The following is a 23,677-nucleotide window of genomic DNA, read 5'->3' on the forward strand; positions in this document are numbered from 1 at the left end:
AAATACAGAAAATATTCATGCAGTCCCGTATTGAACTTTTATTATCAAAAAGTCATTCCAACAGTCTTGTATGGTGCAGAGACCAAGATGTGGCGGCCTAGATCATTCTGGCTTAAATTTGAGGGCATGTTCTGGAAACGTGTGTTATCCTTGCCATCAAGTCAACCGATGCCTGTAATTAGACACAATTTGGGGCTATTATTATTGTTTAGTTCACATGCCTGGAAACTTTGTTCCTTGTACAGGAAGTGTTTATTATCAACCAAGCCTGGGTCATTTTTACATGTGCTAGCCATTTATTTGAGATCGTCGAATCAGTTCATTGTAACTTGGAAAAATTAGATCTCAAAACATCATGACAGCCGCATACATTTCAACTGAACTCTTGCTGAACAATACGATTTGCACCAAACTAAAACTCTGGCAGCAAGACCGGACATATAGGCGCAAGCAATGTTTGACCTACAGACTTTAACATCTACCCAGTTGCTCTGAAAAAGTTTCGACTTGCAGGATCCTACTTGATGAAGTTCCCATCTCCAATTTATAGACAAGCTTTCTCATGATTCAGACTTAATCTTTGGCGTACAAAAGAACTTCTGGCAAAGTGGAAACTGATTTGAAAATCGGACAATATATTCAGATTCTGCAAAAAGTTTAATGAACCGGAAACTAAGATACTTGGTTATTGACTGTCCCATGTGAATCTTGCACTTAAAAAAGCACTTTAAAGAAAAGTACTATGGCTTGAACTATTTGGTACCAGGAGGACACCTGTGAGAATTGCAATAGTCAGATTTCTTTTATTACTTAACATAAGCCAGGAAGATGCTTGATGTGTTCTAAAAAATTGGAAACGGTTCATTCTTTCCAATTTATTGATTTGATTATTTCTTCTTCATTTCTATTTCTCTACCTTCTTACCACTGAAGAATGCTAATTTTTCAAACATGTTAAATGTTTATACTTGTATTCATTGTTTATTAATTGAAAGGTTGTTGTTGCATATATACAACCATATCAATAAAACATTTTTACAAAAATGAAATTCCCATAAATAATTTGTTTAGGGGTAGCTGCTTTCCTTTACTGCAATATTCTTATCAGATGGTCCTCACTCACTCTTCAATTCTGACCTGCCTATTCGAGAGGTTAAACAAAACCACTCTGACGAAATGTTCTTGCGCAGCGTGAGTATTTTAATAGTGGCTGGTCAGACCAGGAGAGTGATTTGAGAAATGTATACCTTTCGGCACCTATTCAACCTTCAAGTCTGTAGCACTGCGGGACCTGCAACTCGAGTGGATTACCCCTTTGCTTTCGTGATTCAATGAGGTGGGGCTCGTTCAGTGACGACTGTTCTTCTCAATTGAATTTTTAATTGAGAATCCGCCATGTCGTCATGTAATGTCAAAGATCATTGCTCCTCCAAAGTCAAGTGTATGATGTGCTCTTAGCGTGCTCTTAAGTCTGATCGGACTCAAAGACAGGTCCTGTTATGGTGCATATCGAGTTCCAGGATTAGCATGCCCCTGAAACAAAGTTTAACATCCAGTAGCTTCTGACTGAGCCCTGTTCTTACAAATCAGAGATGTCAAAGTCCATATCAGAAGTAGATAAAGTTTTGTAGTTGAAGGCAAGGTGACAGACCTTTAAACCACAATGGCTGACGACACCAATGATATGGGGAACTTTTACCCAAGGTGCTGGAGCTGGAAGAACCTAACCACATGTTCTTGGACATACTGGAGGACTTAGAGAATTGACTTCAGTGCACCAACCAGATAATTAAGAGGATTCCAAAAGAGGTTTCAGACAAAGATCTGGAAGTGTATTTTCGGGTAATGCTATAGAGCTGCTGAAGAATCCACAGGATCGGACTATCCTCTTTAAAAGGTCTCCGCACTTTTACTCTATTTCAGTGACACCACAATTTCTCCCCAGATCACTTTCTACTAAGGTCTATACAAGGCTATTCCCGCTAAGAGCTGTGAGATGAAACCAAACACAGATCACATTTTCACTACAAGAATTTGGTTGATGGGGTTTTCCTTTCTGCTTTTCATTCACAATCTATGGTAAGTCAATGTCCATCATGGACAGAGAAAAGGCCATTCAGCTTTTGGCGATAGCACATAATCTAAGCCCAAGTGTTTCAGCTTCTCAGAAGATATGGGAGACATTCAATACAATGATAAGAGGAGAGTGCATTACATTCTCAGCATTGATGCTAAAAGTCACCAATCCCAAAAGCAGCACTAGAACATGCCATTGGGTTCCTAGAGAAGTGTCACAATAAAATTGGGTCTTAGAGGGTCTATCATCAATTGTGCACCAGGAGAGGCAAACAGCAGCTTTGTTTTACCCATCAAGCAAAAGACATTGTATTACACATTTGTGAGGTCTATTGGAAAAGGGGGTGCCATGCCAATTGGCTTCTTTGATATAAAATCAGGGCACATGCTAACAGAATCATAACAAGCAGACCAAGACCATGGATGTAGTGACAGTGAGCAAGGATCAGAATTCACCCCACACTTTCAATGATGTTTACAACACATTCTACACTAAAGAAACCCTTTAGCCTGTCTTTCAATTGAATATCTAATTCGTCCACCTTCATGCACTATCCCCTTCCCAAAGGGATTATTTGGAAGCACCCATAACAGCTGAAAAGCCATGATCGGAGTATAATCTGCACTTTCACTTTGTATATACCAAATCATTAATTAGGAAAGTGTGCACAAGGGGCCAGATATAGAGGCTGAGAAAACATGACAAGCAGACCCATGAGTGTAGAGAGGTGTGTGTACTATAGCCACTGTGGAGAGGGAGGACCAAAGAGAAAGTTATGGGCAGTAGACGATGCACCTCTTGCACCACCCAGTAGGTCAACATAACCAGAAAGAAATTCCAGAGGAGGGAATCCAACAAGCAGGCAGGGAAAGACTGATGAGATAAGCAGTGAATTCAGCAACTTGGTGACAAAGGTCCTAGTGCAAATTGAGAAAGCAAGTGATGTGAGAAGCAGTGAATAGTAGAATTTTAAGGCAATGTTTGTGATGCAAGTTGAGAAAACAACTGACGTGAGAAATGCTGATAAGGGGCACTTGGAGGCAAAGTTCATAGTGCCGACTGAGAAAGAGAAAAAAAGAGAAGCAGATAAACTTGGAACCTAGAGTCAAGGTTCATAGCTTCATTTGGCAAAAAGACTGAATGGAGAAGCAAGGAACCCTTGAACTTGGCGTCACGTTCTTACCCCCACCTAAGAGATAGAGGCACCGAACTGAGCCTGAGATGATAACATGGGACTTAAATACCAAATTCGAGCAATCCCAAATTCTAGGAAGACTTATCTGAGACCAAAAGAACGGTACGTTACAAAAGGAGAGAGATTATAGTTCTGACCACAGCATGGTTTTTCACTCTTTCCCTTGTCTGAGCCCCTTAATTCACAAATTGACACATCAATTTTACTATATGAATGCCATCAACTCACAATTATCCCTTTCCAGAGAAAGATGTACCTACAAATACTCTATAGTACACAGCTGCTTTAAGATTGTAACCAAGGGCTCACCTGCCAGCCCTGGCTTCAGACCAGGCTGTCTGTTCTTCTCATACATCTTTAACATGAAGTTTGGGATCCCAGCAACGGTCTTGCCCTGGTCAGACCGAAGGGCCCCTCCTCTTAATGCAGAGTGATATACCCCACGGGGCATGTTGGCCATCTCCTGATGCACAAGCGCTGTTACAAACTTGGCGTACGCTGAAAAAAAGGAAAAGTGCCGTCAACGCTTATACAAACCAATAAAGAATATGAATAAAGGCAGAGATCAAATATACACTGTTAATTGATCTTGAAAACCTAACAATAGATAGGTTGAATGATGTTAATTCATTAAGCTTGTAACATAGCTCAGTGTAGGAGTGACCACTGCCTATACGTTTCTGTCTACAACTGGCCACAGATTTGAATCCTGCCAACTCAGCCTAGTATCCGTCCAAGGATGAGTCAATCATTGTCAGTGAGATCAATATTGTTCATAATAACACCCATTTCAATATAATCAAGGGACAGTTCTGTTTTTATTGTATGTCAAGACCGGAGGCGAGTATTATGCTTTACTTTCTTTTAATTCCGCTCATCAGCAGCCTTTCAAAACTTAAACTTACATATATATATATATATATATATATATATGAAAACAACTATTCCACTTGGTAACTGTTCAATAATAAAGAATCTGTATCAGAAGGAACAAAAATGTATTGTTAGAGCACTCAGTCCAGTTTCACGTATGACGATGAACGCTGGGGACTGCTTATACTGTTTTTTAAGTCTATGTTGGTTAAATTAATTTTAATTGTGGATTCATGTACGATTAAAAATTTAAGATATGTTTTGCACTTTTTGCACTTGAAACTAGACTGAGTGCTCTAATAATGTTTGTTCCTTACTTGTGATACTGATTGATTCTTCATTATTGAATAGTTACCAAGTGGAATAGTTGTTTGCAGATTCTCACGGTCTGTCCTGTGACCGTAGTTAGAGCACCCACCGTTTGTAGGCTTGTGCACCAACTGTGTGGTAACTATATATATATATATATATATATAAATTTTAAAAAAGTTGTGTTTGTATGTGGCATGCTTGGGGACATAACTCCTCATGAACGGTGAGGTCTGGTGTCATGAATTTTGCATGAAATTGTCTTTCATTGCCGAATAAATGCAACTATTTCTGGCTCGATAGGTCATCCCGTTCCCGATATAATTAATCTTTTTGGTTTTTCAGCTTTGTTTTTCGGCATTACGTTTTGTAGTGTTACACCACCATCTACAGGTCATTTGTAGAAAGTGCTCATCATCGCGCATCGAAGCTGAAACATGATCAATACCTGATAAATTTCTATCGCAACATTTTGTAAAGGACACTTCACCCTCATGACATCAAATGGAATTTTGCTACAATTTGAACATGACATAGTTGAATCAGTTGATTTGAATCAGGTTCCATGTTTAATAAAAAGACTTCCATCTTCTGTATTCTCTTTCATTAATGCTTTAATCCCACAAATATATTTTTTAAGAAATGGCATGAAAAAAGAGCTGTATTTAATCCCACCCGAATCAAAACAAAACATTGAAAGCTGAAACATGATCAACATTCTGAAGAAGGAAGATCTCAAGACCATGAAGCTGAACAAATTCAACATGCTTTCAGAAAGAACAAGTAAAGTGCTCAAGAACCTGAAGCAAGACATTCTAATCAGATAATTTGTGCTGCTAAAAATCAAAGCAACCAAACTGGTGGAGAAATTGAAACACGACTTGCTCTTAAGAGAATTTGTGCTGCTGAACAACAAAGGAATGAAACTGCTGAAGAAACTCAAGAGAGACTTACCGATCAGAGATTTAAAAATCTGAGAATTGAAATCCCGGGCGAAGCCGGGTAGGAGAAAAAAAGGAAAGCGCATTAGGTCACGCTTGGGATTGCACTCACGGAACCAATGAAAAATGCTTGGAATAAAGACTGCAAGTGAAAAAGGTAGAAAAACAGTTCCACTTTATTAATGTCACAAGGACTAAGAAAAGCAACATGGTATAACGCGTTTCGTAGCCAACCGGCTACTTGTTCACATACAATTCATTCAGTGCAGAGACCATATTTAAAAAGGCATTGCCAAGAACACTCTTGTTCTTTGTGAATAGTCTTTTCACTGTTTCTAAAAGAGCAATGTACAGTCAAAAGAAGTAAGTTGCAAAAGCTGTCGACCATTTTGTAATGGGTAAAAAACAGTAAGAAAGTGTTTCTACAATCTTTTCTATTGCACAGTGCCTTTGGAAGCATTAGATGTTTAACAAAGTCAATCGAAACTTATTTTGGAAATGTTTTCCTTTCCAAAATAACAGCTTTGAAGTATGAAATGCACGCAGAAGAATACACGTTCCACTCCACTGTGCCATCCTCTAGCTCACGGATTAACTTTTGGTTGCTCTCCCCATAGGTGGTCCCGCAGGTCAGTGGGTGCTACATCCTTCCACAAACTTTATCAAATCACTCCCTGGTGCTGTTGGAAATGAGCATGGGAGGGTCGGTGAGGCCACAGCGAATATGGCGGATGCCGCCAGCCCTCATGCGAGACGATTATAGAACCCCGACGAGAGGAAATAATAGACTTTTTTTTTAAAGCAATGAGGGTTTGGTGATGTCCCCGGCCACTATTTGGGAGACATTCAAGGTTTGGCTAAGAGGGCATATCCTTTCCAAATCGGTGGGCACACTGAAATCCATTAGGCAGGATCTAAATAAATCGGAGACCACTCTCCGCTTACTGGAAAAGGCCCACGCGCAGAACCCCAGCAGTGTGACCCTATCGCCGCTACCAGAACAATTAGAGAGACACAGGGATCTAGCGGACCAGGAAATAAAATATATGTCACAACCAGCTAAAGCCAGGAGGTATGGAGAAGGCAAAGCTGGTAAACTGTTGGCAAATCTGGTCAAGTTGGAACGGGGTATCAAGCCGATCACATCTATAATGGGTGCTGATGGGTCAATCCATACGAGGGAGGACAAGATGAACGGAGTATTCACAGAGTTCTACTCAGACTTATACAACAATGTAGACGGGGTGTTGACACAGGCCACTGCCCAGTTCGCAGACTCAAAACCTCTGCCTTAACTAGATCAGATAGACAGGGAGAAACTCTATTCCCCCTTCTAGCTGGAGGAAATTGCCCAGGCTATAAAAGATCTAGCGGCCAGGAAAGCCCCAGGCCTCGATGGCCTACCAGTGGACCTATATAAAATGTACACAGCAGAGCTGGCCCCCAAGCTACTCGAACTCTGGGAAGAGGCCATGGCAGTGGGCACACTGCCAGATACGCTGAGAGAGGCTGTCATAACAGTATTACTCAAGCCACACAAACCCCCACAAGATCCTAAATCGTACCGTCCCCTTTCTCTAATCAATAAGGATACAAAAATGTATGCAAAAGTTATAGCGAACAGACTCCTCCCATATATGAAAAAACAAATACACCCAGATCAGTCAGGGTTCATAGCAACCAGATCCACTTCACTAAACCTGCGGCGACTCTTCGCATTAATATCACAACTAGACCCTGACATGCAATCGGTAGCCATATCGCTCGATGCCAAAAAGGCGTTTGACTCAGTGTCCTGGGGGTACATGTATGCCATACTGGGTTCCATGGGGTTCAGCCCGTCCTTTCGTAGCTTTATTTGGTTACTATACACTGAACCAAAAGCCAGAGTTCGGACCAATCAAACCATGTCCCCAGCTTTCACCATGCAGAGGGGCACAGGTCAGGGATGCACCCTGCCATCTCTGATTTTTGCTTTAACAATCAAACGGATGGCTGCACTTCTTCGCCACAAGCACTCGCATCGGGCATTCATGTCTGTGGCCCACCCGGCTATTTTCATTATACGCAGACGACACCCTGCTATATCTGCGGGACCGTGAGTCCAACCTGAGCCCGGTAATGGAAGATATTACCGAGTTCGCCAAATACTCCGGATACAAAATAAACCAAGCTAAATAAGAAATCATTCCCCTGTCACACAAAGTTACGAAGACAACTGCCATGTCACAGTTCTGCTGGTCACTTAATATAGCTCGCTATCTGGGTATTGGCATTGCCACTGATAGAAATTCGTTGTATGAGGCAAATTATAGTCCCTACATCTCCAAACTTGAAACCAAACTTGAATTGTAGTACAAACTCCCCATTTCAATGTATGGTCGAATAGCCCTCCTCAAGATGGTTGTGGTCCCCAAGCTACTTTATTTGTTTGGCAATGTCACCATTTGGCCTGGGAGGGCGTTGCTCACAAAACTCGAAAAGTTGGCAACCAAGTTTGCGTGGGGCGGTGGATCAGTTAGACAGAATTGGACCAAGCTTAGTGAAAAATATGAAACGGGGGGGCTTGCTGCCCCGACTTTACACTTTACTACCATGCCGCGCAAGCCCTCTATGCTAAGTACTGGTTCCACAACGATGAATCATCTACCCATATCCAGGCTGAGAAATGTTCTGTAGCCCCTTTCGATATACGGTCCATGATATTTGTCAAGGACCATGGAAACCTGAATGGAATAGATCCGGTATCCTGCACATTACAGGCATGTTAATGTTAAAGGACATTTGTACTGCGCACTATCACCACTGGAGTGGTCCCCTGGCGGCTCTGAAAGAGGAGGGGAGGTTGGGTTAGTGGGAGGAAGCAGGAAAAGTGCAGGAGAGCAGTGATGTGCTGTTGGCGGCCTCAGCCCGGTGAGTCCGTTGGCTGAGCCTGAGGTGTTTGCGGCCGGTAGTCGTTGTGTACTGTTGTGCAAGACTATGTGTTTTTTTGTTTTGTTGTTGCAATGTAGTGAAGTTTGTGCAGTTTGTTGTGCTGTAGGTTTTGGTTGTGTCTGGTTTGGAGTTTGAGAGGTGTATGCAGAAAGGGAAATTGTTAGTAGGGTTGGTTAGTTTGCGTCTCTATCCTGAATTGAGGCAGACGGCTTGCGTAGTCTCCCCTGATGCGGCTCTGTACTGATCTGGGTCCGACTGGCATACAAGGTTCCTTACTCCTCTGGCCCCCACCTCTAACAAGCTCTCTCATAGCTCCCCTTATCCTCCTTTCATACTCCTGTGGCCAGTGCACCTGCCAATGTCAACCTCTCAGGTAGTGTGGTGATTGCGAATATCTCGACAATTCCACACCACTATGGTACCCGGCGGTAACTAGGGCGGGAGAAAGTGTTGATGGGATTGTCTGGGGTAGTTGACTCAGTCTCTGCGCATGCTGCCTGTGTTCCATTCTATCCGGTGTCACCCATCCAGGTGCCGTGGGAGTTACCCTCTCGGGTCGGGATGTCTGTGTCCTTTCCGGTTTAGTCATCCTTTTTCGGTTTTGGTTTCCAGATTTAGTCTGTGGTGTTGAAGAGCCAGGTTTTTAGTGATTTCCTGAATTTTAGGTGATCTTCCGTGTTTCTTATTTCTTTTGGGATGTTGTTCCAGGTTTTCGTGGCTAAGTGGTAGAAGGAGGTGCCTCCAAGTTTTTTCTTAAGGTATGGTTTGAGTTCCAGGCGGATTTCGTTGCTTGATCGGAGCACTCTTCCATGGGACAGGCTGCACGCACCCCTATTGGGCACCCACCCCGATGTGGCATCACCCGCACATCATGCCTACGCTAGACACGACAATGCAAAGGAAGTGGGACCCGAACAAGGTGTTGACACTGGAGGACCTGTTTCCCAATGGGAAATGTATAACGCTGGCTGAGGCTCTAGATAAATTTGGGCCGGGACTAATGGTAAACCTGCAATACCATAAGCTGAAAGCTGCCTTAAAACAATTATGGCCCTCCTTCCCTACAGAATCACCCCTGTACCCGTTCTTATTGGCTATATTAGATCAGGACGGCTTCACAGGTAAAATCTCTAAAATATATAGCATGGCTCAGTACCACACTCCCTCTCAGAACGAGATAAAGGTGAAATGGGAGAGGGCTCTGGGTGTAACGCTCACCTGATTCTCGCAGAGGCGCCGGTCTTGACTGGGCGACTACCGTATCTTCAAAGGTGATGTGTAGCACCCGGTTGGCTCTTTGGGCTGGACCTCTGTGCACTGTATGCCTGACGTGTAGAGTAAGATGTCTGCAGATAGAAAATATGGGGTTAATGAACTGGGGTTATTGGGGTGTCCCTATCTCTTTCCTCTTCTCCTCTCCTGTAGACCCCCACAGGTTAACGCTCTCACCTTAGGTAAGTGAATGCCGAGCTCTCCATCTGCCTCGGGGCAGGGTGCTGTAACCAGTTTCTTCACTGGATAGGTAGCGCAGGCCTCTTGACTTCAGAGGACTGCTGTCCGTCGTTTACTGCACGAACGGTAAGTTTCGAGTCATTCAAATGTCTTTAAAGTCTTTAGTAATGATGTCTCTTGTTTTGCAGGGTTCCGGCGATGGCGGATGACGGGCTGAAGTGAGTTGAAGATGGAGCCCGTGTGATGAATAGAAGCGCCTGGAAGCACGTAAGTAAGCGCTTGTTGCCTGCTTCACTATGCATTTTAACTGCCTTTTTATTTTGCAGGTACGAGTTCGGAGCGGCTGCAGGGTGCCGGAATACCCACTGGATTAGATGTGGAAAGGAGTAATGGCACGTGAGTATTAAAGTTCCCCAATGTCTTTAAACGCACCTTGTTTTGTCTTTCAGATGCGGGATGCAGCGCCGAAGGCCTCCGGAGCGTGCGAAGAGTTGGTAAACTTTTGTCTTTCAGATGCCGGAATGCAGTGTGAAGACCTCCGGAGCGCACGAAGAGTAGGTAAGCCTTTGCCTTTCAGATGCCGGAATGCTAACCTGTTCTTTCTTGTCTTTATAGGTGTTGCTGAAGACTGGATTCAGGATGGTAAGCCTTTTTCCTTAGGCCCAGGACCGGATGCAGAAGACACGATGAGCGTTCTGCTGCAGAGGTTGCAGAATAACGCAAAGCAAGATTCATCCACTGGGTGTGGTTTAAATAGCCTCCTGTAGTGCTTAGGTGTCTCCTTCCACAGCCACGCCTAAGTAAGAAAAGAGTTCCTGGTAAGAAAAGAGTTCCTGCCTTCCAGAAGAGTTCCAGTGTTCTGAATCTAGGGAGTGGCTCCAGCCCCACCCAACAGGAAAAGTAGTTCCAAACAGAAGAGGATCAGAGGCTCAACTGGCAGGCAAGTAAGCAGCATGGTCTGCTGAAGGTAAGTCCACCCAAGCATTATGAGCCCGGCGCTTCCAGCGCTGGGACTGGGCATATTTATGAGCCTGGTGCCACTGGCGCCAGGACTGGGTCCAAAAGGTCCCAATTGGGACTGGTTGGCACTCGGAACCTGGGTTATGGATCTGCTTCCAAGGGAGTTGGGAAAACCCTGACCTTTTGGAAGCAGAGATCATGACAGTACCCCCCCTCAAGGCCCCTCCCAAACCGGGCTTCTCCGGGGGTTTTGGCTTGTCAGGAAATGTTCGGTGAAATCTTTTGATTAGGCGAGGAGCGTGGACATATTCAGCAGGTTCCCAGGATCTCTCTTGGGGGCCGTAGCCTTTCCAGTCAATTAGGTAGAATAGTTTAGATTTGGAGATCTTGGAGTCCAGAATGCTTGTGACTTCAAACTCGAGTTCTCCATCCACTAGGATAGGTTTTGGAGATTTGGTTAGTCGGGTTTGAGGTTGCACGGGTTTTAATAGAGAGACGTGGAAGACCGGATGTATCTTCATGTGCGGGGGCAAGTCCAACTTGACCGCTACTGGGTTTACTATGGTAGTGATGGAATAGGGACCAAGGTATCTTGGGTTGAATGTGCGTGGCCCTTTTAGAGGTAGATATTTGGTGGATAACCAGACTTGATCCCCTACTTGATAGTGAGGGGCTTCCTTCCTATGTTGATCTGCTCCTTTCTTGTATTGTTCTTTAGCCCTTTGAAGGTGAGAAACAGCTTCCTTAAAGGCTTGGGTGATTGTAGAATGCAGGTAGTCTACTGCTGGTGTTTCAAGATCTTGGAGGGGATCCAACTCCGAGGTTCGAGGGTGACTGCCGTACAAAAGAAAAAACGGGGTTTTCCCAGTTGCCGAATGGACAGAGTTATTGTAGGCATACTCGGCTATCCAAAGGATATCTTTCCAAGTTTTTTCAGTTTGTTGCAGCATGCAGCGTAAATACTGTTCCAGAGTTTGATTGGTCCTCTCGGTTTGTCCGTCGGTCTGAGGGTGGTGACTGGTCGATAGTCTCACATCAATTTGAGCCGACCGACAGCAACTTCGCCAAAAATGAGAAATAAATTGACTACCTCGATCCGAAATTAGAACCGAAGGAAAACCGTGCAGTCGGACGATGTTTTCGAGAAATTCTCGGGCCAGAGTTGCTGCTGTTGGCAAGCCTTTGAGCGGAATGAAATGCGCCATCTTGGAGAATAAGTCCACGATTACTAGAATCGTATTGTATCCGGAGCATGGAGGTAGATCGGTGATGAAGTCCATAGAAAGCGTATGCCAAGGGCGAGGTGGGATGTCAATAGGGCGTAAGAGGCCTGCTGGTCTTTCCTTTTGACTCTTGTTTTGGGCGCATACTCCACAGGACATTATAAAGTCTCTGATATCTTTTTTCCAAGACGGCCACCAGAAGTAGCGCTTGATCTTTTCTGAGGTCTTGGCTATACCGGGATGACCTTCCATTAAAGAGTCGTGATAACAAGAGATTACTTTTTCTGTAAATCTGTGCTGGGTAGGTATAATCGTTCTTGGAAATACAATAAGTTGTCCTTTACTGCAAAGTCCTTTCCCTGCAGATGCCAATTCTGTATATCTGCTGGAGTTACAAGTTGCCTGGCTTTATCCTTAACTTCCTCTATGGATTCTGTGACGATTACACCCAGAATTCTTTGTTCGGGAATGATTGGTACAGGTTTAGGGTTGACCAAGTGTTCTTCCACTCCCATCCGAGAAAGGGCATCGGCTTTACCGTTCTTTGTACCAGGTCGATAGGTAATTATGAAGTCAAACTCGGCAAAGAATAATGCCCAACGGAGTTGTCTAGAGGATTGGGCTTTTGCGGTCTTCAAATGTTGCAGGTTTCGGTGATCCGTAATCACAGTAACGGTGTGTCGGGCCCCCAGCAGATAATGCCGCCAAGCCTTAAAGGCAGACTTGATAGCCAGAAGTTCCTTGTCAGTAATCGTGTAATTGATTTCAGGAGGCGAGAATTTGCGGGACCAAAATGCCACGGGATGCAACTGATTGGTTACCGGGTCCTTTTGTGATAGAACTGCCCCCATGGCAAGGCTTGAAGCATCAGTTTCCACGATGTAGGGGAGTTCGGGGCGAGGGTGTTTTAAGATTGGTGCAGAGATAAATTTAGTCTTCAAATCCTGGAAAGCTTGTTCCGCCTCGGTAGACCATTCAAAACGTTTGTTTTTCTTTAACAAGGCAGTGATGGGCTGGACTATTCGAGAGAATTCGGGGATAAACCTGCGGTAAAAGTTAGCGAAGCCTAACATGCTTTGCACACCTTTTACGGAGGATGGTGATGGCCATTTGAGAAGTGCATCGACCTTCTTTGAATCCATACGCACTCCGCCAGGTGATAATATGAATCCCAAGAATTCAACTTCAGTCACGTTGAAAACACATTTTTCCAACTTAGCGAAAAGTTTGTGTTGACGCAATCTTTCGAGGACCATTTTCACGTGTTTCCGATGTTCAGATTCCGATGAAGAATAAACGAGGATGTCGTCAATGTAAACAACAACACATACATCTATGAGCTCTCTGAGGACATCGTTCATAAAATATTGAAAGGCGGCCGGGGCATTGCAAAGTCCGAAGGGCATGACCTGATATTCAAATAGCCCATACTTGGTGCGGAAGGCTGTCTTCCATTCATCGCCCTCTTTTACTCGTACCAAGTGGTAAGCTCCTCTAAGATCCAGCTTTGTATATATGCATGCTTTTCTGACTTGGTCCAGGAGTTCAGGGATCAAAGGTAACGGATATCTATTCTTAACGGTGATCTGGTTCAGGGAGCGATAATCAATACAAGTTCTAAGGTCTCCTTCCTTTTTTGGAACGAAGAACAAAGCTGAAGAAGCAGGGGACTTGGAAGGACGAATAAACCCATTTGCCAGGTATTGATCCAGGTATTGTCGAAGGTGAAGGTTCTCAGGCTCGGTGAGGGCATAAATTCTACTACAAGGAGGAGTAGATCCAGGTATCAGGTCTATCTGGCAGTCATAAGACCTATGAGGAGGTAGAGAGTTAGCCTGATCCTTCCGGAAAACATCTTGGTATTCTAGGTATTCGGGAGGTAACTGGGGAGTCTCTGAAGAAATTGCGGCCAGTGCAACACCAGGTGGAGGGTGACAAGTAGAGACACATTCTGGAAACTGGACCGTTCTTGCTCGCCAATCGATCAGAGGATTGTGTTTCTCTAACCAAGGTATTCCTAGAATAATCTGAAACTGAGGGGCCTTGATCACATCGAACACGATCTTCTCATGGTGTCCATCTTGACTTACTAGCGTCACCTCTTGAGTGGTATGCGTTACTGGCCCGGAGGCTATCTCCGTACCATCCACCGTAGTAATGACGTCCTTTACAGCCTAGGGACAAAGAGTTAGATTCATCCTCAAAACCATTTCATGATCCACATAATTGCCGATGGCACCGCTGTCGACGTAAGCTTCAATTGCATGTAATCGATCCGGATTATCAGGGCTAATGAGGACCATAGGTATCACGAAATGCGAGGTCACGGAACTGGTTTTCACGCTCGGCAAGAGGACCTCTATTCTTGTCGGGCGAGGTCGTTTCCCTGCTCAGAGTTTGTAACTTTGGTAACTGCAGCTCCTACTGCCTTCTTGGCAGGTTTCACCGGACAGTCTCGAAGAAAGTGCCCTGAGTTTCCGCAATATAGGCATAATTGCAACTGTTTCCTCCTTTCCCGCTCCCTTTGTGTTAGAGGACCTTTCAGACCCCCTATTTGCATGGGTTCCCCGGAGTCTACTCCTTTGGAAGGAGTTGGCGGTTTGGAAAATACTCGAGCATCAAACTTGGAACGATCGGCCTTCCTGTTCTGCAGCCTGTGATCTATTTGAACGACCAAGTCTATATAATCCGAACAGTCTTGTGGGGGATTCACTACTTGGGCTAAAACGTCTTTGAGCTCTCCACGTAGACCTCTATAAAACAGCGTAATCCTTTTGTCCTCAGGCCATTGAGTTTCCACTATTAGTCTATTGAAAGATGCAATATAAGCCAAAAGGTCTTGATTACCCTGTCGCAACGAAAGAAGCTCATTGTTCAAGGCCTGCCCCTGTGAATGTCTTGCGAACAGTTTTTCCATACTAAGCTGAAAGGCTTGAAAATCATGGAGAACCGGATCATCTTGATTAACTAGAGGGATCGACCAGTCTGCCGCATTGCCACTAAGGTACGAAAGTACAAAAGCTACTTTTGCTTGATCAGTTGGAAAGGCTGCTGTCCGGCATAAGAAGTGCAACCGGCACTGATTGATAAATACTGCAAACCTCTTTGGGTCACCAGAAAATCGTTCGGGCGGAGCCAGAGGTACATTCCCAGGTAGGTTGATCTGCACTGGATTCATAGAGGATGTTGAAGGAAGATTTGCCCCTGATGCGGGTAACGGGGTCTGTCCGGCTTGTGACTGTAGCACTTGTCTAGCAGGATTGTCTGTTCTCTCCTTGGAAATAATTAGTTCCCTTCTTAGAGCATTCGTTTCCTGACGAGCTGCATGCACTTCTGCCCTTAGTTCCCCAAGTAACCGGGCTAGGGGGTCAGTATCCGAGGTTTCCATAGCGCCTGGGCGAGAGTTTTGCGGTAGGCTTTGCGTTCTGTAACGCTCACCTGATTCTCGCAGAGGCACCGGTCTTGACTGGGCGACTACCGTATCTTCAAAGGTGATGTGTAGCACCCGGTTGGCTCTTTGGGCTGGACCTCTGTGCACTGTATGCCTGACGTGTAGAGTAAGATGTCTGCAGATAGAAAATATGGGGTTAATGAACTGGGGTTATTGGGGTGTCCCTATCTCTTTCCTCTTCTCCTCTCCTGTAGACCCCCAAAGGTTAACGCTCTCACCTTAGGTAAGTGAATGCCGAGCTCTCCATCTGCCTCGGGGCAGGGTGCTGTAACCAGTTTCTTCACTGGATAGGTAGCGCAGGCCTCTTGACTTCAGAGGACTGCTGTCCGTCGTTTACTGCACGAACGGTAAGTTTCGAGTCATTCAAATGTCTTTAAAGTCTTTAGTAATGATGTCTCTTGTTTTGCAGGGTTCCGGCGATGGCGGATGACGGGCTGAAGTGAGTTGAAGATGGAGCCCGTGTGATGAATAGAAGCGCCTGGAAGCACGTAAGTAAGCGCTTGTTGCCTGCTTCACTATGCGCTCTAACCGTCTTTTTATTTTGCAGGTACGAGTTCGGAGCGGCTGCAGGGTGCCGGAATACCCACTGGATTAGATGTGGAAAGGAGTAATGGCACGTGAGTATTAAAGTTCCCCAATGTCTTTAAACGCACCTTGTTTTGTCTTTCAGATGCGGGATGCAGCGCCGAAGGCCTCCGGAGCGTGCGAAGAGTTGGTAAACTTTTGTCTTTCAGATGCCGGAATGCAGTGTGAAGACCTCCGGAGCGCACGAAGAGTAGGTAAGCCTTTGCCTTTCAGATGCCGGAATGCTAACCTGTTCTTTCTTGTCTTTATAGGTGTTGCTGAAGACTGGATTCAGGATGGTAAGCCTTTGCCTTTCAGATGCCGGAATGCTAACCTGTTCTTTCTTGTCTTTATAGGTGTTGCTGAAGACTGGATTCAGGATGGTAAGCCTTTTTCCTTAGGCCCAGGACCGGATGCAGAAGACACGATGAGCGTTCTGCTGCAGAGGTTGCAGAATAACGCAAAGCAAGATTCATCCACCGGGTGTGGTTTAAATAGCCTCCTGTAGTGCTTAGGTGTCTCCTTCCACAGCCACGCCTAAGTAAGAAAAGAGTTCCTGGTAAGAAAAGAGTTCCTGCCTTCCAGAAGAGTTCCAGTGTTCTGAATCTAGGGAGTGGCTCCAGCCCCACCCAACAGGAAAAGTAGTTCCAAACAGAAGAGGATCAGAGGCTCAACTGGCAGGCAAGTAAGCAGCATGGTCTGCTGAAGGTAAGTCCACCCAAGCATTATGAGCCCGGCGCTTCCAGCGCTGGGACTGGGCATATTTATGAGCCTGGTGCCACTGGCGCCAGGACTGGGTCCAAAAGGTCCCAATTGGGACTGGTTGGCACTCGGAACCTGGGTTATGGATCTGCTTCCAAGGGAGTTGGGAAAACCCTGACCTTTTGGAAGCAGAGATCATGACACTGGGTATAACAATCGATGACACAAATTGGACCAGGTGTTGCCAATATACTAAGGCTACAGCGTTAAACGCTAACCTCAGGCTGGTCCAATACAAGATCCTAAATCATCTTCACATCACGCCTGGAAAGTTTGCTAAATATGATCGCTCTATCCAACCCGTATGCCCCAGATGCAGCCTCCCAGAGGCTAACTCCTTTCACATGTATTGGGAATGCCCCCCAAACAAGACACTTTTGGGATGAAGTGGCCTCCACACTGAGCACCATCCTTGATATTAAGATACCGGCCACCCCCCTTAAATACCTATATGGGGATATAGGGAAGCTCAACATCAAGAATAGGAGACTATTTGCAGTGGCAACGGCGGTGGCCAAACGCAATATTCTCAAGAACTGGAAATTCAAAGCAGCTCCAAGGACACATCTGGTTATGGGACTTAATAAATGTACAAGAATGCGAAGAAACATACTTGAGAAGCATAGCCCCGACATGTCACCCTAAGGACATTTGGGCCCCCCTTAGACGGTATCTAGAGTCATCCTCCTGGGAGGCTGATGATTCGGTGCATATGGAGACTTCACAATAGCTACAATAACCCTTGAATGTCCTTATGATATGATATGGCATTTATAACGCGCCTATACACAAGTGTTTCAAGGTGCCAAATGGTGTTTCTATGAGATGTTTTGTAAAATGTACATGCTGTTGTTGATGTGTTGTATCTGTCATCAAACCTAAATGAAGTAAAAAAAAATGTAAAGAAAATCAGACACGTCACCTTGAACTTAATGCGGTCCTCCATGGCCAACCAATGCGCAACACGGTGAAACGGGGACACATGAGCCTATCCCCCCAAGTGGAAGGGCAGTCTAACAGCTGCATTTAGAATGCCAATCCGACTCAAGGACAGCAAGAAATCAAAAACAAAGGATATAGGCCAGGGCAGAAAGTCCATAACCCTCTCCTAGCACAAAGCCAAGAATGTATCCCAACGGCAGGCATAAACAGAATTAGTGGCCCCCCAGCTGAGAGCAGTAAATCCAGGAGGTCATCCAACAAGTCCCACTCTGAGTATCTCTGCCTCTCAACAGCCAAGCATGAAGGTTCAGCCTGTTGAAGTTCAGGTGGAGGAGCCGGCATACTGGGAGATCAGGTCCACCTTCTTCGGAAGGTGCCAGGGAGGGCAGATGAACCTGTCCAGCTACTCCGGGTACCACATTCTCTGAGACTAGCCCGGAGCCATCAGGATCAACCTGGAACTGAACATGCGCAATCTCCTGGGAACAGAGGTTGGTGCCGGCGCTGAGGTCTTGATGCCGAAGGCAGAGCCTGACGTGCCAGGACAGGTCTATGCCCTTAGGAGCCAGAGCCATACCCATAGGCACGTGGTCTCTCAAGGGTTCCCGTCCCTTCCAGCTTTTTTTTTAAAAGCGGCAGATCCTGATGGCCAGTACGAACTGGGGGCTACGCGAAGATGTCCAGCATCTTCTGCTCCTCCTGGGTGGAGGAATGGGTTGGAAAGGGTACTTAGTGTTAGTCCTACGAGCAGTGACGACTCCTTAGGAAATGAAGAGTGGTGCAGAGAGGAACAGCTTGCAGAGCAGGACCTTTTGCAGTGTTATTTCTTCTTCTTCGATCTGCGAGCTGAAGATAGTCTTCTTTCAGTCCACACTCCACGCCCCGCGACCTGCGACCTTGATTGAGATGGCTTTGATTTACCTTTTTCCTTGTGGAAATAGGTCAAAAGTGTGGCTGCCTGCTCCCAATGCATGGACGGGCACGACCAGTAGTTCTGGGTATCATGAGCCTCCCCAAGGCAGTATAAACATATGCTCTGAGAGTCGAATAACAACATCTTTCTGCCGCAATCCGCACAGGGCTTGAAGCCAGAGGCCTTAGCAGGGTTACGCATGACGTCAAAAAGAAAGTTGAACAACGTAGCATGTTCCTGAAGAGGACGGTGTGTGCGGAATAAGAGAACTAAGGTCACAGGGTGCTGCTTCTCAATAGATACTGGAATCAACGTCATGTCCGGTGTGGAGCGCGTAGAGGCATTGGGCACAGCCGATGCAGAGCCACGCTGTGCCCCCTGGTTGTGGAAACATTTCAGAAGATCTGCTGCGCTGCAATATGAATATCATAGATGAAGTATCCATGGGAGGAAGGAATCCACTGGAATTTAACTTGATTTTTAGCTGATGAGTCAAAGGAATCATTCTCCCTGTCCTCTCTCATGGAATGATGGTGCTTTTTCAATGTACACTTTTTGTCCTTTTTAGGTTCTGTGACGAATCACAAGGTTTCGTCACTTCTCCCCAGAGGGGAGCCTTTCCTAGTCAGGCAAGGAAAGTGAGCCCGCTACGCAACATTCCCCATAAGTGGGACATCACAGGGAGACACTACCCTCTTGGGGAGAAGGACTAGCATTCCCGCAATATTAGCACTAACATTAATCTTGAAGAAATGTCTGCCAAAACCACTGAGACGTAGAAGAAAGATAAGCAAGTTATACAGATCACTCCATGGTCTAAAGCCAACCAAACTGTGACGAAGAAGCCTAGATGAGTACGAGAGACTACTCATCAAAGAGAGAGAAATTATTTTTATGTTACGCAGGGGAGCACCCTGAACTTGAGTATACGAATGGAAGAGGGACTCCGGTCAAGTGTGAAGCACCGGACGTTTGAACCTGGGAAGAGCTTGGCGTTGCCGAGCACCAAAAGAGAAACAAGAAAACCGCTGAAAGATCCAAAGGGAAAACTCAAGAAAAATCAAGTGAAAAAGAAATTTAAAAAATAGGAAAAAAGAGGAAGAAGTCATGGGAGGGGAAGTAGGAAGGGAGGAACAAGGTAGATGTGAATGAAACTAAAAGAGAAAAAGGATGGCTGAAAATACAAAGGGATAATTGATGGATGGAGAGGATGGATAAAAGGCGAATGTAAGGATAAATGGAAACCTGGTGAATGAAAGGTAAATGGATGAAAAGGTTAATACAGAATGGATAATGAGGAGATGTATGGTGAATACAGGGGGTTGACTGCATATAGAAAGACAAAGGATGAATAAAGTGAAAATTGATGTTGGTTGAGCCTTGGTAAATAGAAAATGAATGGACAGAAGTATGGATGGGGAATTATTGGGTGGAAGGCTAGATGGGTTGATAGGAAAAGAGATGGGACATCTGTTGGAAGGAAAACTAGGGGTTATAAAAATGGAACAGCATGGATGCTGGGATTAAGAGGTGTATGGGAAAAAGGATGCTAGTTGAGAAAAGGTGTGGCTGGATGGAAGGAAGGAGAGCAGATTGGATGGTTGATGGGATTGATGGAATCAAGGAAAAGAAAGAAATGAAAAGGGAAGTCTGCAGAAGAGAAAGGCTAGCAAAAACGCTGGGATAAAACCCTAGCAAAACCTCTGTACTCCTGCACCACTTGAGAATATTCGAGGGGGTGATTTAAGGTTTGTAAGGGCACACTTGGAAATGTTCGCTTAGGGCAGCACTGTTTCCGCCCCAAGACACATGTCCCTAAGGGGCTATGACTACATGACTCTAGACAGTGTTGAGTGCTGGGAGGGCAAGTTATTTGACATCTGCCCCTCAGAAAGCGAGTAGGATCAAACGAAGGTGGACACCAAAGGGGGGTTTAAAAGAAATCAATTTATTCGGGTTAGTTACACAAGAAGGTGAAAAAACAAATATAACGCCTTTACAGGGAGGATTCACTTTGGAAAAGCTCAAATAACAAAAAGTCTGTAAGTTTCAAAATCTTAGTTTGGAAGTCCTTCCCTCGGACACATCCTCGTTCCTCAATCACTCTCAGTCTCCAAGGCTTAAGTGCCCCCACACTGGTTTCATGTCTCCTGGATCTGTTGGTTGGGTCATTTGATTTTTATCCTGGACTCCTGCAGAGACCCATTAGCCTAGGTCTGGGGACCTATATTCACTTTCACATCAGGGAAAGGCAGTGGCAGAAGGTAGGGATGTAGCACACCAAACTAAGCCCCAGAGCTTCCACTAGGCAGCTGGCCACCTGTGCTGGTCTATCGGCTGGGGCAGCCTGTCATTCTTGGTTCAGGGTCCTGGCACTAGTACCAAGCACCCTGTCCTCATCTACCTCCTCAAGTGTTTGAACCAGTCTCATAACTAAGGGGACTTTTGCTGCTGCTCATCTCTTCACTGATGTAAACTTCTCCTAACTCCTCTCATACCTTCTTGATGCATCGCCACTTGCTACACACCACCTCAAAACCCTTGTGCCAGGCTTTTTGCGAGCCTGCTTGCTCACTCTCCTCAGCTACCCCACCTGTCATCCACCACCCCTCTCTCTCTCCAACCTCCTCCATGTTTCTTACACCCTCATCTCCTTTTGTCATACTCTTTCCAGCACTCTTATTCCTCCTGATGTTCTTTCTCTTCGCTACTGGTCTCATTCTGGCTCCTCAGCACCACCTCCTTAATCCGTAGCACTTGCTTCTTAGTTCTTAACTCCTCCACCTTGCTATTTACCACCTTTTTCATGAATTTGTGAAAAGCTTTATGGGAACAGCTAACAGCTAAAACCAAGTTACTATTGTGTTTAATAAATGTTGCGCACACGGTGTGGCAATTTTGTAAACACCTACATTAGCTTTGTGGGTACTATTTTCTCTAAAATGCCTTTACCATCTACAATGCATTCGCCATCAGTGGCATAGCATTGGGGCTTGAGGCTTGCAAAATGTGAGAATGAGCTAGTTGTAATTTTAGGCTGTGTGTTTTAACAAGTAGAGCAGCAGGACCTTTTTTATTAAATCATTCTAACGTGTTCATTCAAAAATGTTATGCTGAGGACCTACATTTAAAATAAAGTCTTGTTTAGACATATCGATTAAACAAACAAAAGCATTCATTTGACATTTGAAAATATGATCCATGGAAGATCTATGGATGCATTAATAGTTAACAATGCATTAAAAGAAAAAGGACAATTTTGGAAGCCTAAGCAATGCTTATATTTAACAAGAATGCTTGTCCCTGAATGCTAAAACGCATGCTGCATTCACTTGAATAATTAACAATACACGGCTGTAAGAATAAGGGAAACTCAGCTTTAGCTAATGCAAAGTCACTTGCATTTGGAGAAAAGTATAGACCTAAAGATTAGAACCATTATTTTCTTCTTTGAGTTTATACCATTTATAATTTGGCATAATTAATTTGGTTAATTAATTTGGCATTTATATAGCGCTACAAACCCTCAGGTATCTGAGCGCTGCTTATTATTACCCACGGTGTGTGGTGCTCATTTATCGACCTCGGAAGGATGAAAGGCTGAGTTTGGCCCCGCCGGGATTCGAACCTGCGTTAGCAGGCTCTGCACGGATGTCAAAGCGAGCGCTCTACTCGCTGTGCCACTTGACCGGCTCACGTTTTGCAAGCCTCAAGCCCCAATGCTATGCCACTGATGGCGAATGCATTGTAGATGGTAAAGGCATTTTAGAGAAAATAGTACCCACAAAGCTAATGTAGGTGTTCACAAAATTGCCACACCGTGTGCGCAACATTTATTAAACACAATAGTAACTTGGTTTTAGCTGTTAGCTGTTCCCATAAAGCTTTTCACAAATTCATGAAAAAGGTGGTAAATAGCAAGGTGGAGGAGTTAAGAACTAAGAAGCAAGTGCTACGGATTAAGGAGGTGGTGCTGAGGAGCCAGAATGAGACCAGTAGCGAAGAGAAAGAACATCAGGAGGAATAAGAGTGCTGGAAAGAGTATGACAAAAGGAGATGAGGGTGTAAGAAACATGGAGGAGGTTGGAGAGAGAGAGGGGTGGTGGATGACATTATTGTCTTCTTTTAGATCCTGCTCAAAGGGTCAAACATTGTTGTTTAGTTTTCAGCCAAAGTAGCTGGCTTTGGTCTCCATGAGGAGATTACGATTACACAATGACAATGCAGGCAAGGATTGGCTGTTAAAGGCCACCTGATATTAGATGAGCCTAATTCCACACTACAAAGAAAACTGAAAAAGGGGTGTGGTTAGACAGATATTCCAAACTCCTGGTTAGCAGATTCCCTGTGGGGCAGAGTTGGGCAGGACTACTGACTACTGGGAAAAGAGCAGCTGGGTCCAGAAGATTTGAAGATACATTTTTTCACTGCACATTGCCTCCCAAAAATGTCCATGTGTCCAATTTTCCAAATTCTGTTTTTTTATGTGATCACATCTCTATAATTTTATTTCACAAATGTCTAAAGCCACACACGTAGGTCAAACGGTTGCATGCTGCTTCTATGTGCACACAGATTGCTGTTTTCTTATTTTTATTAGGACTTGGTGCTCAGTCTTGTTGTGGGAAGACTGGCTGCAAATTAAGAGAATTCATTTAAAGGTCATTTCTAAACTGGCCCTGATAAAAGATTTGACTAGCGAAACTGGTGGGTACAGTCTGAAAGGGCAATTAATGGCTTATAAACAAGGCACTGCCCCCTTTATTATATGGATCGGAAGCCGGTATTGAAATATAAGATACATGGTTAAATAAATTGGGAATTGTGGTGTCCTGTTTGAGGATTGCCTCTAAGTGCCCCAATCAAATGTATTTGACCTGAGTTGAGGTTAACCTCACTGAGCACCATCTTAACGATAAAATGGAGAACTTCATATTAAAAACGCCGAAATCTGACTCGATATCAGATATGTTAGTTAAGATAATGAGGGCAGAGAGGAGCCAGGATTTAAAAGAATATATAAAAGGAAATTAAGCTTATTTTTTTGCAAATTGTGTGAAGCGTTGATTGGAAGCAAGAATA

At 44.8% G+C, this 23,677-nt stretch overlaps 1 protein-coding gene across 2 annotated transcripts in view; it reads right to left on the minus strand.

Moving 5' to 3' along the window:
* Positions 1-23,677, minus strand: part of FOCAD (focadhesin) — a 2,926,805-nt gene that overhangs the window by 1,521,607 nt on the left and 1,381,521 nt on the right. For both annotated transcript variants that reach the window (XR_011282193.1, XM_069630760.1), the window contains exon 20: positions 3,581-3,769. Coding sequence is in view for 1 of the 2 variants with exons in the window: in XM_069630760.1 (XP_069486861.1) it covers positions 3,581-3,769 (189 nt within the window). In the remaining variant the exon portion in view is untranslated. The remainder of the gene's footprint in view (positions 1-3,580; positions 3,770-23,677) is intronic.

This window comes from Ambystoma mexicanum, chromosome 6q, assembly GCF_040938575.1.
Source record: "Ambystoma mexicanum isolate Mex_15411 chromosome 6q, UKY_AmexF1_1, whole genome shotgun sequence".
In the NCBI taxonomy this organism is placed as follows: Eukaryota; Metazoa; Chordata; class Amphibia; order Caudata; family Ambystomatidae; genus Ambystoma; species Ambystoma mexicanum.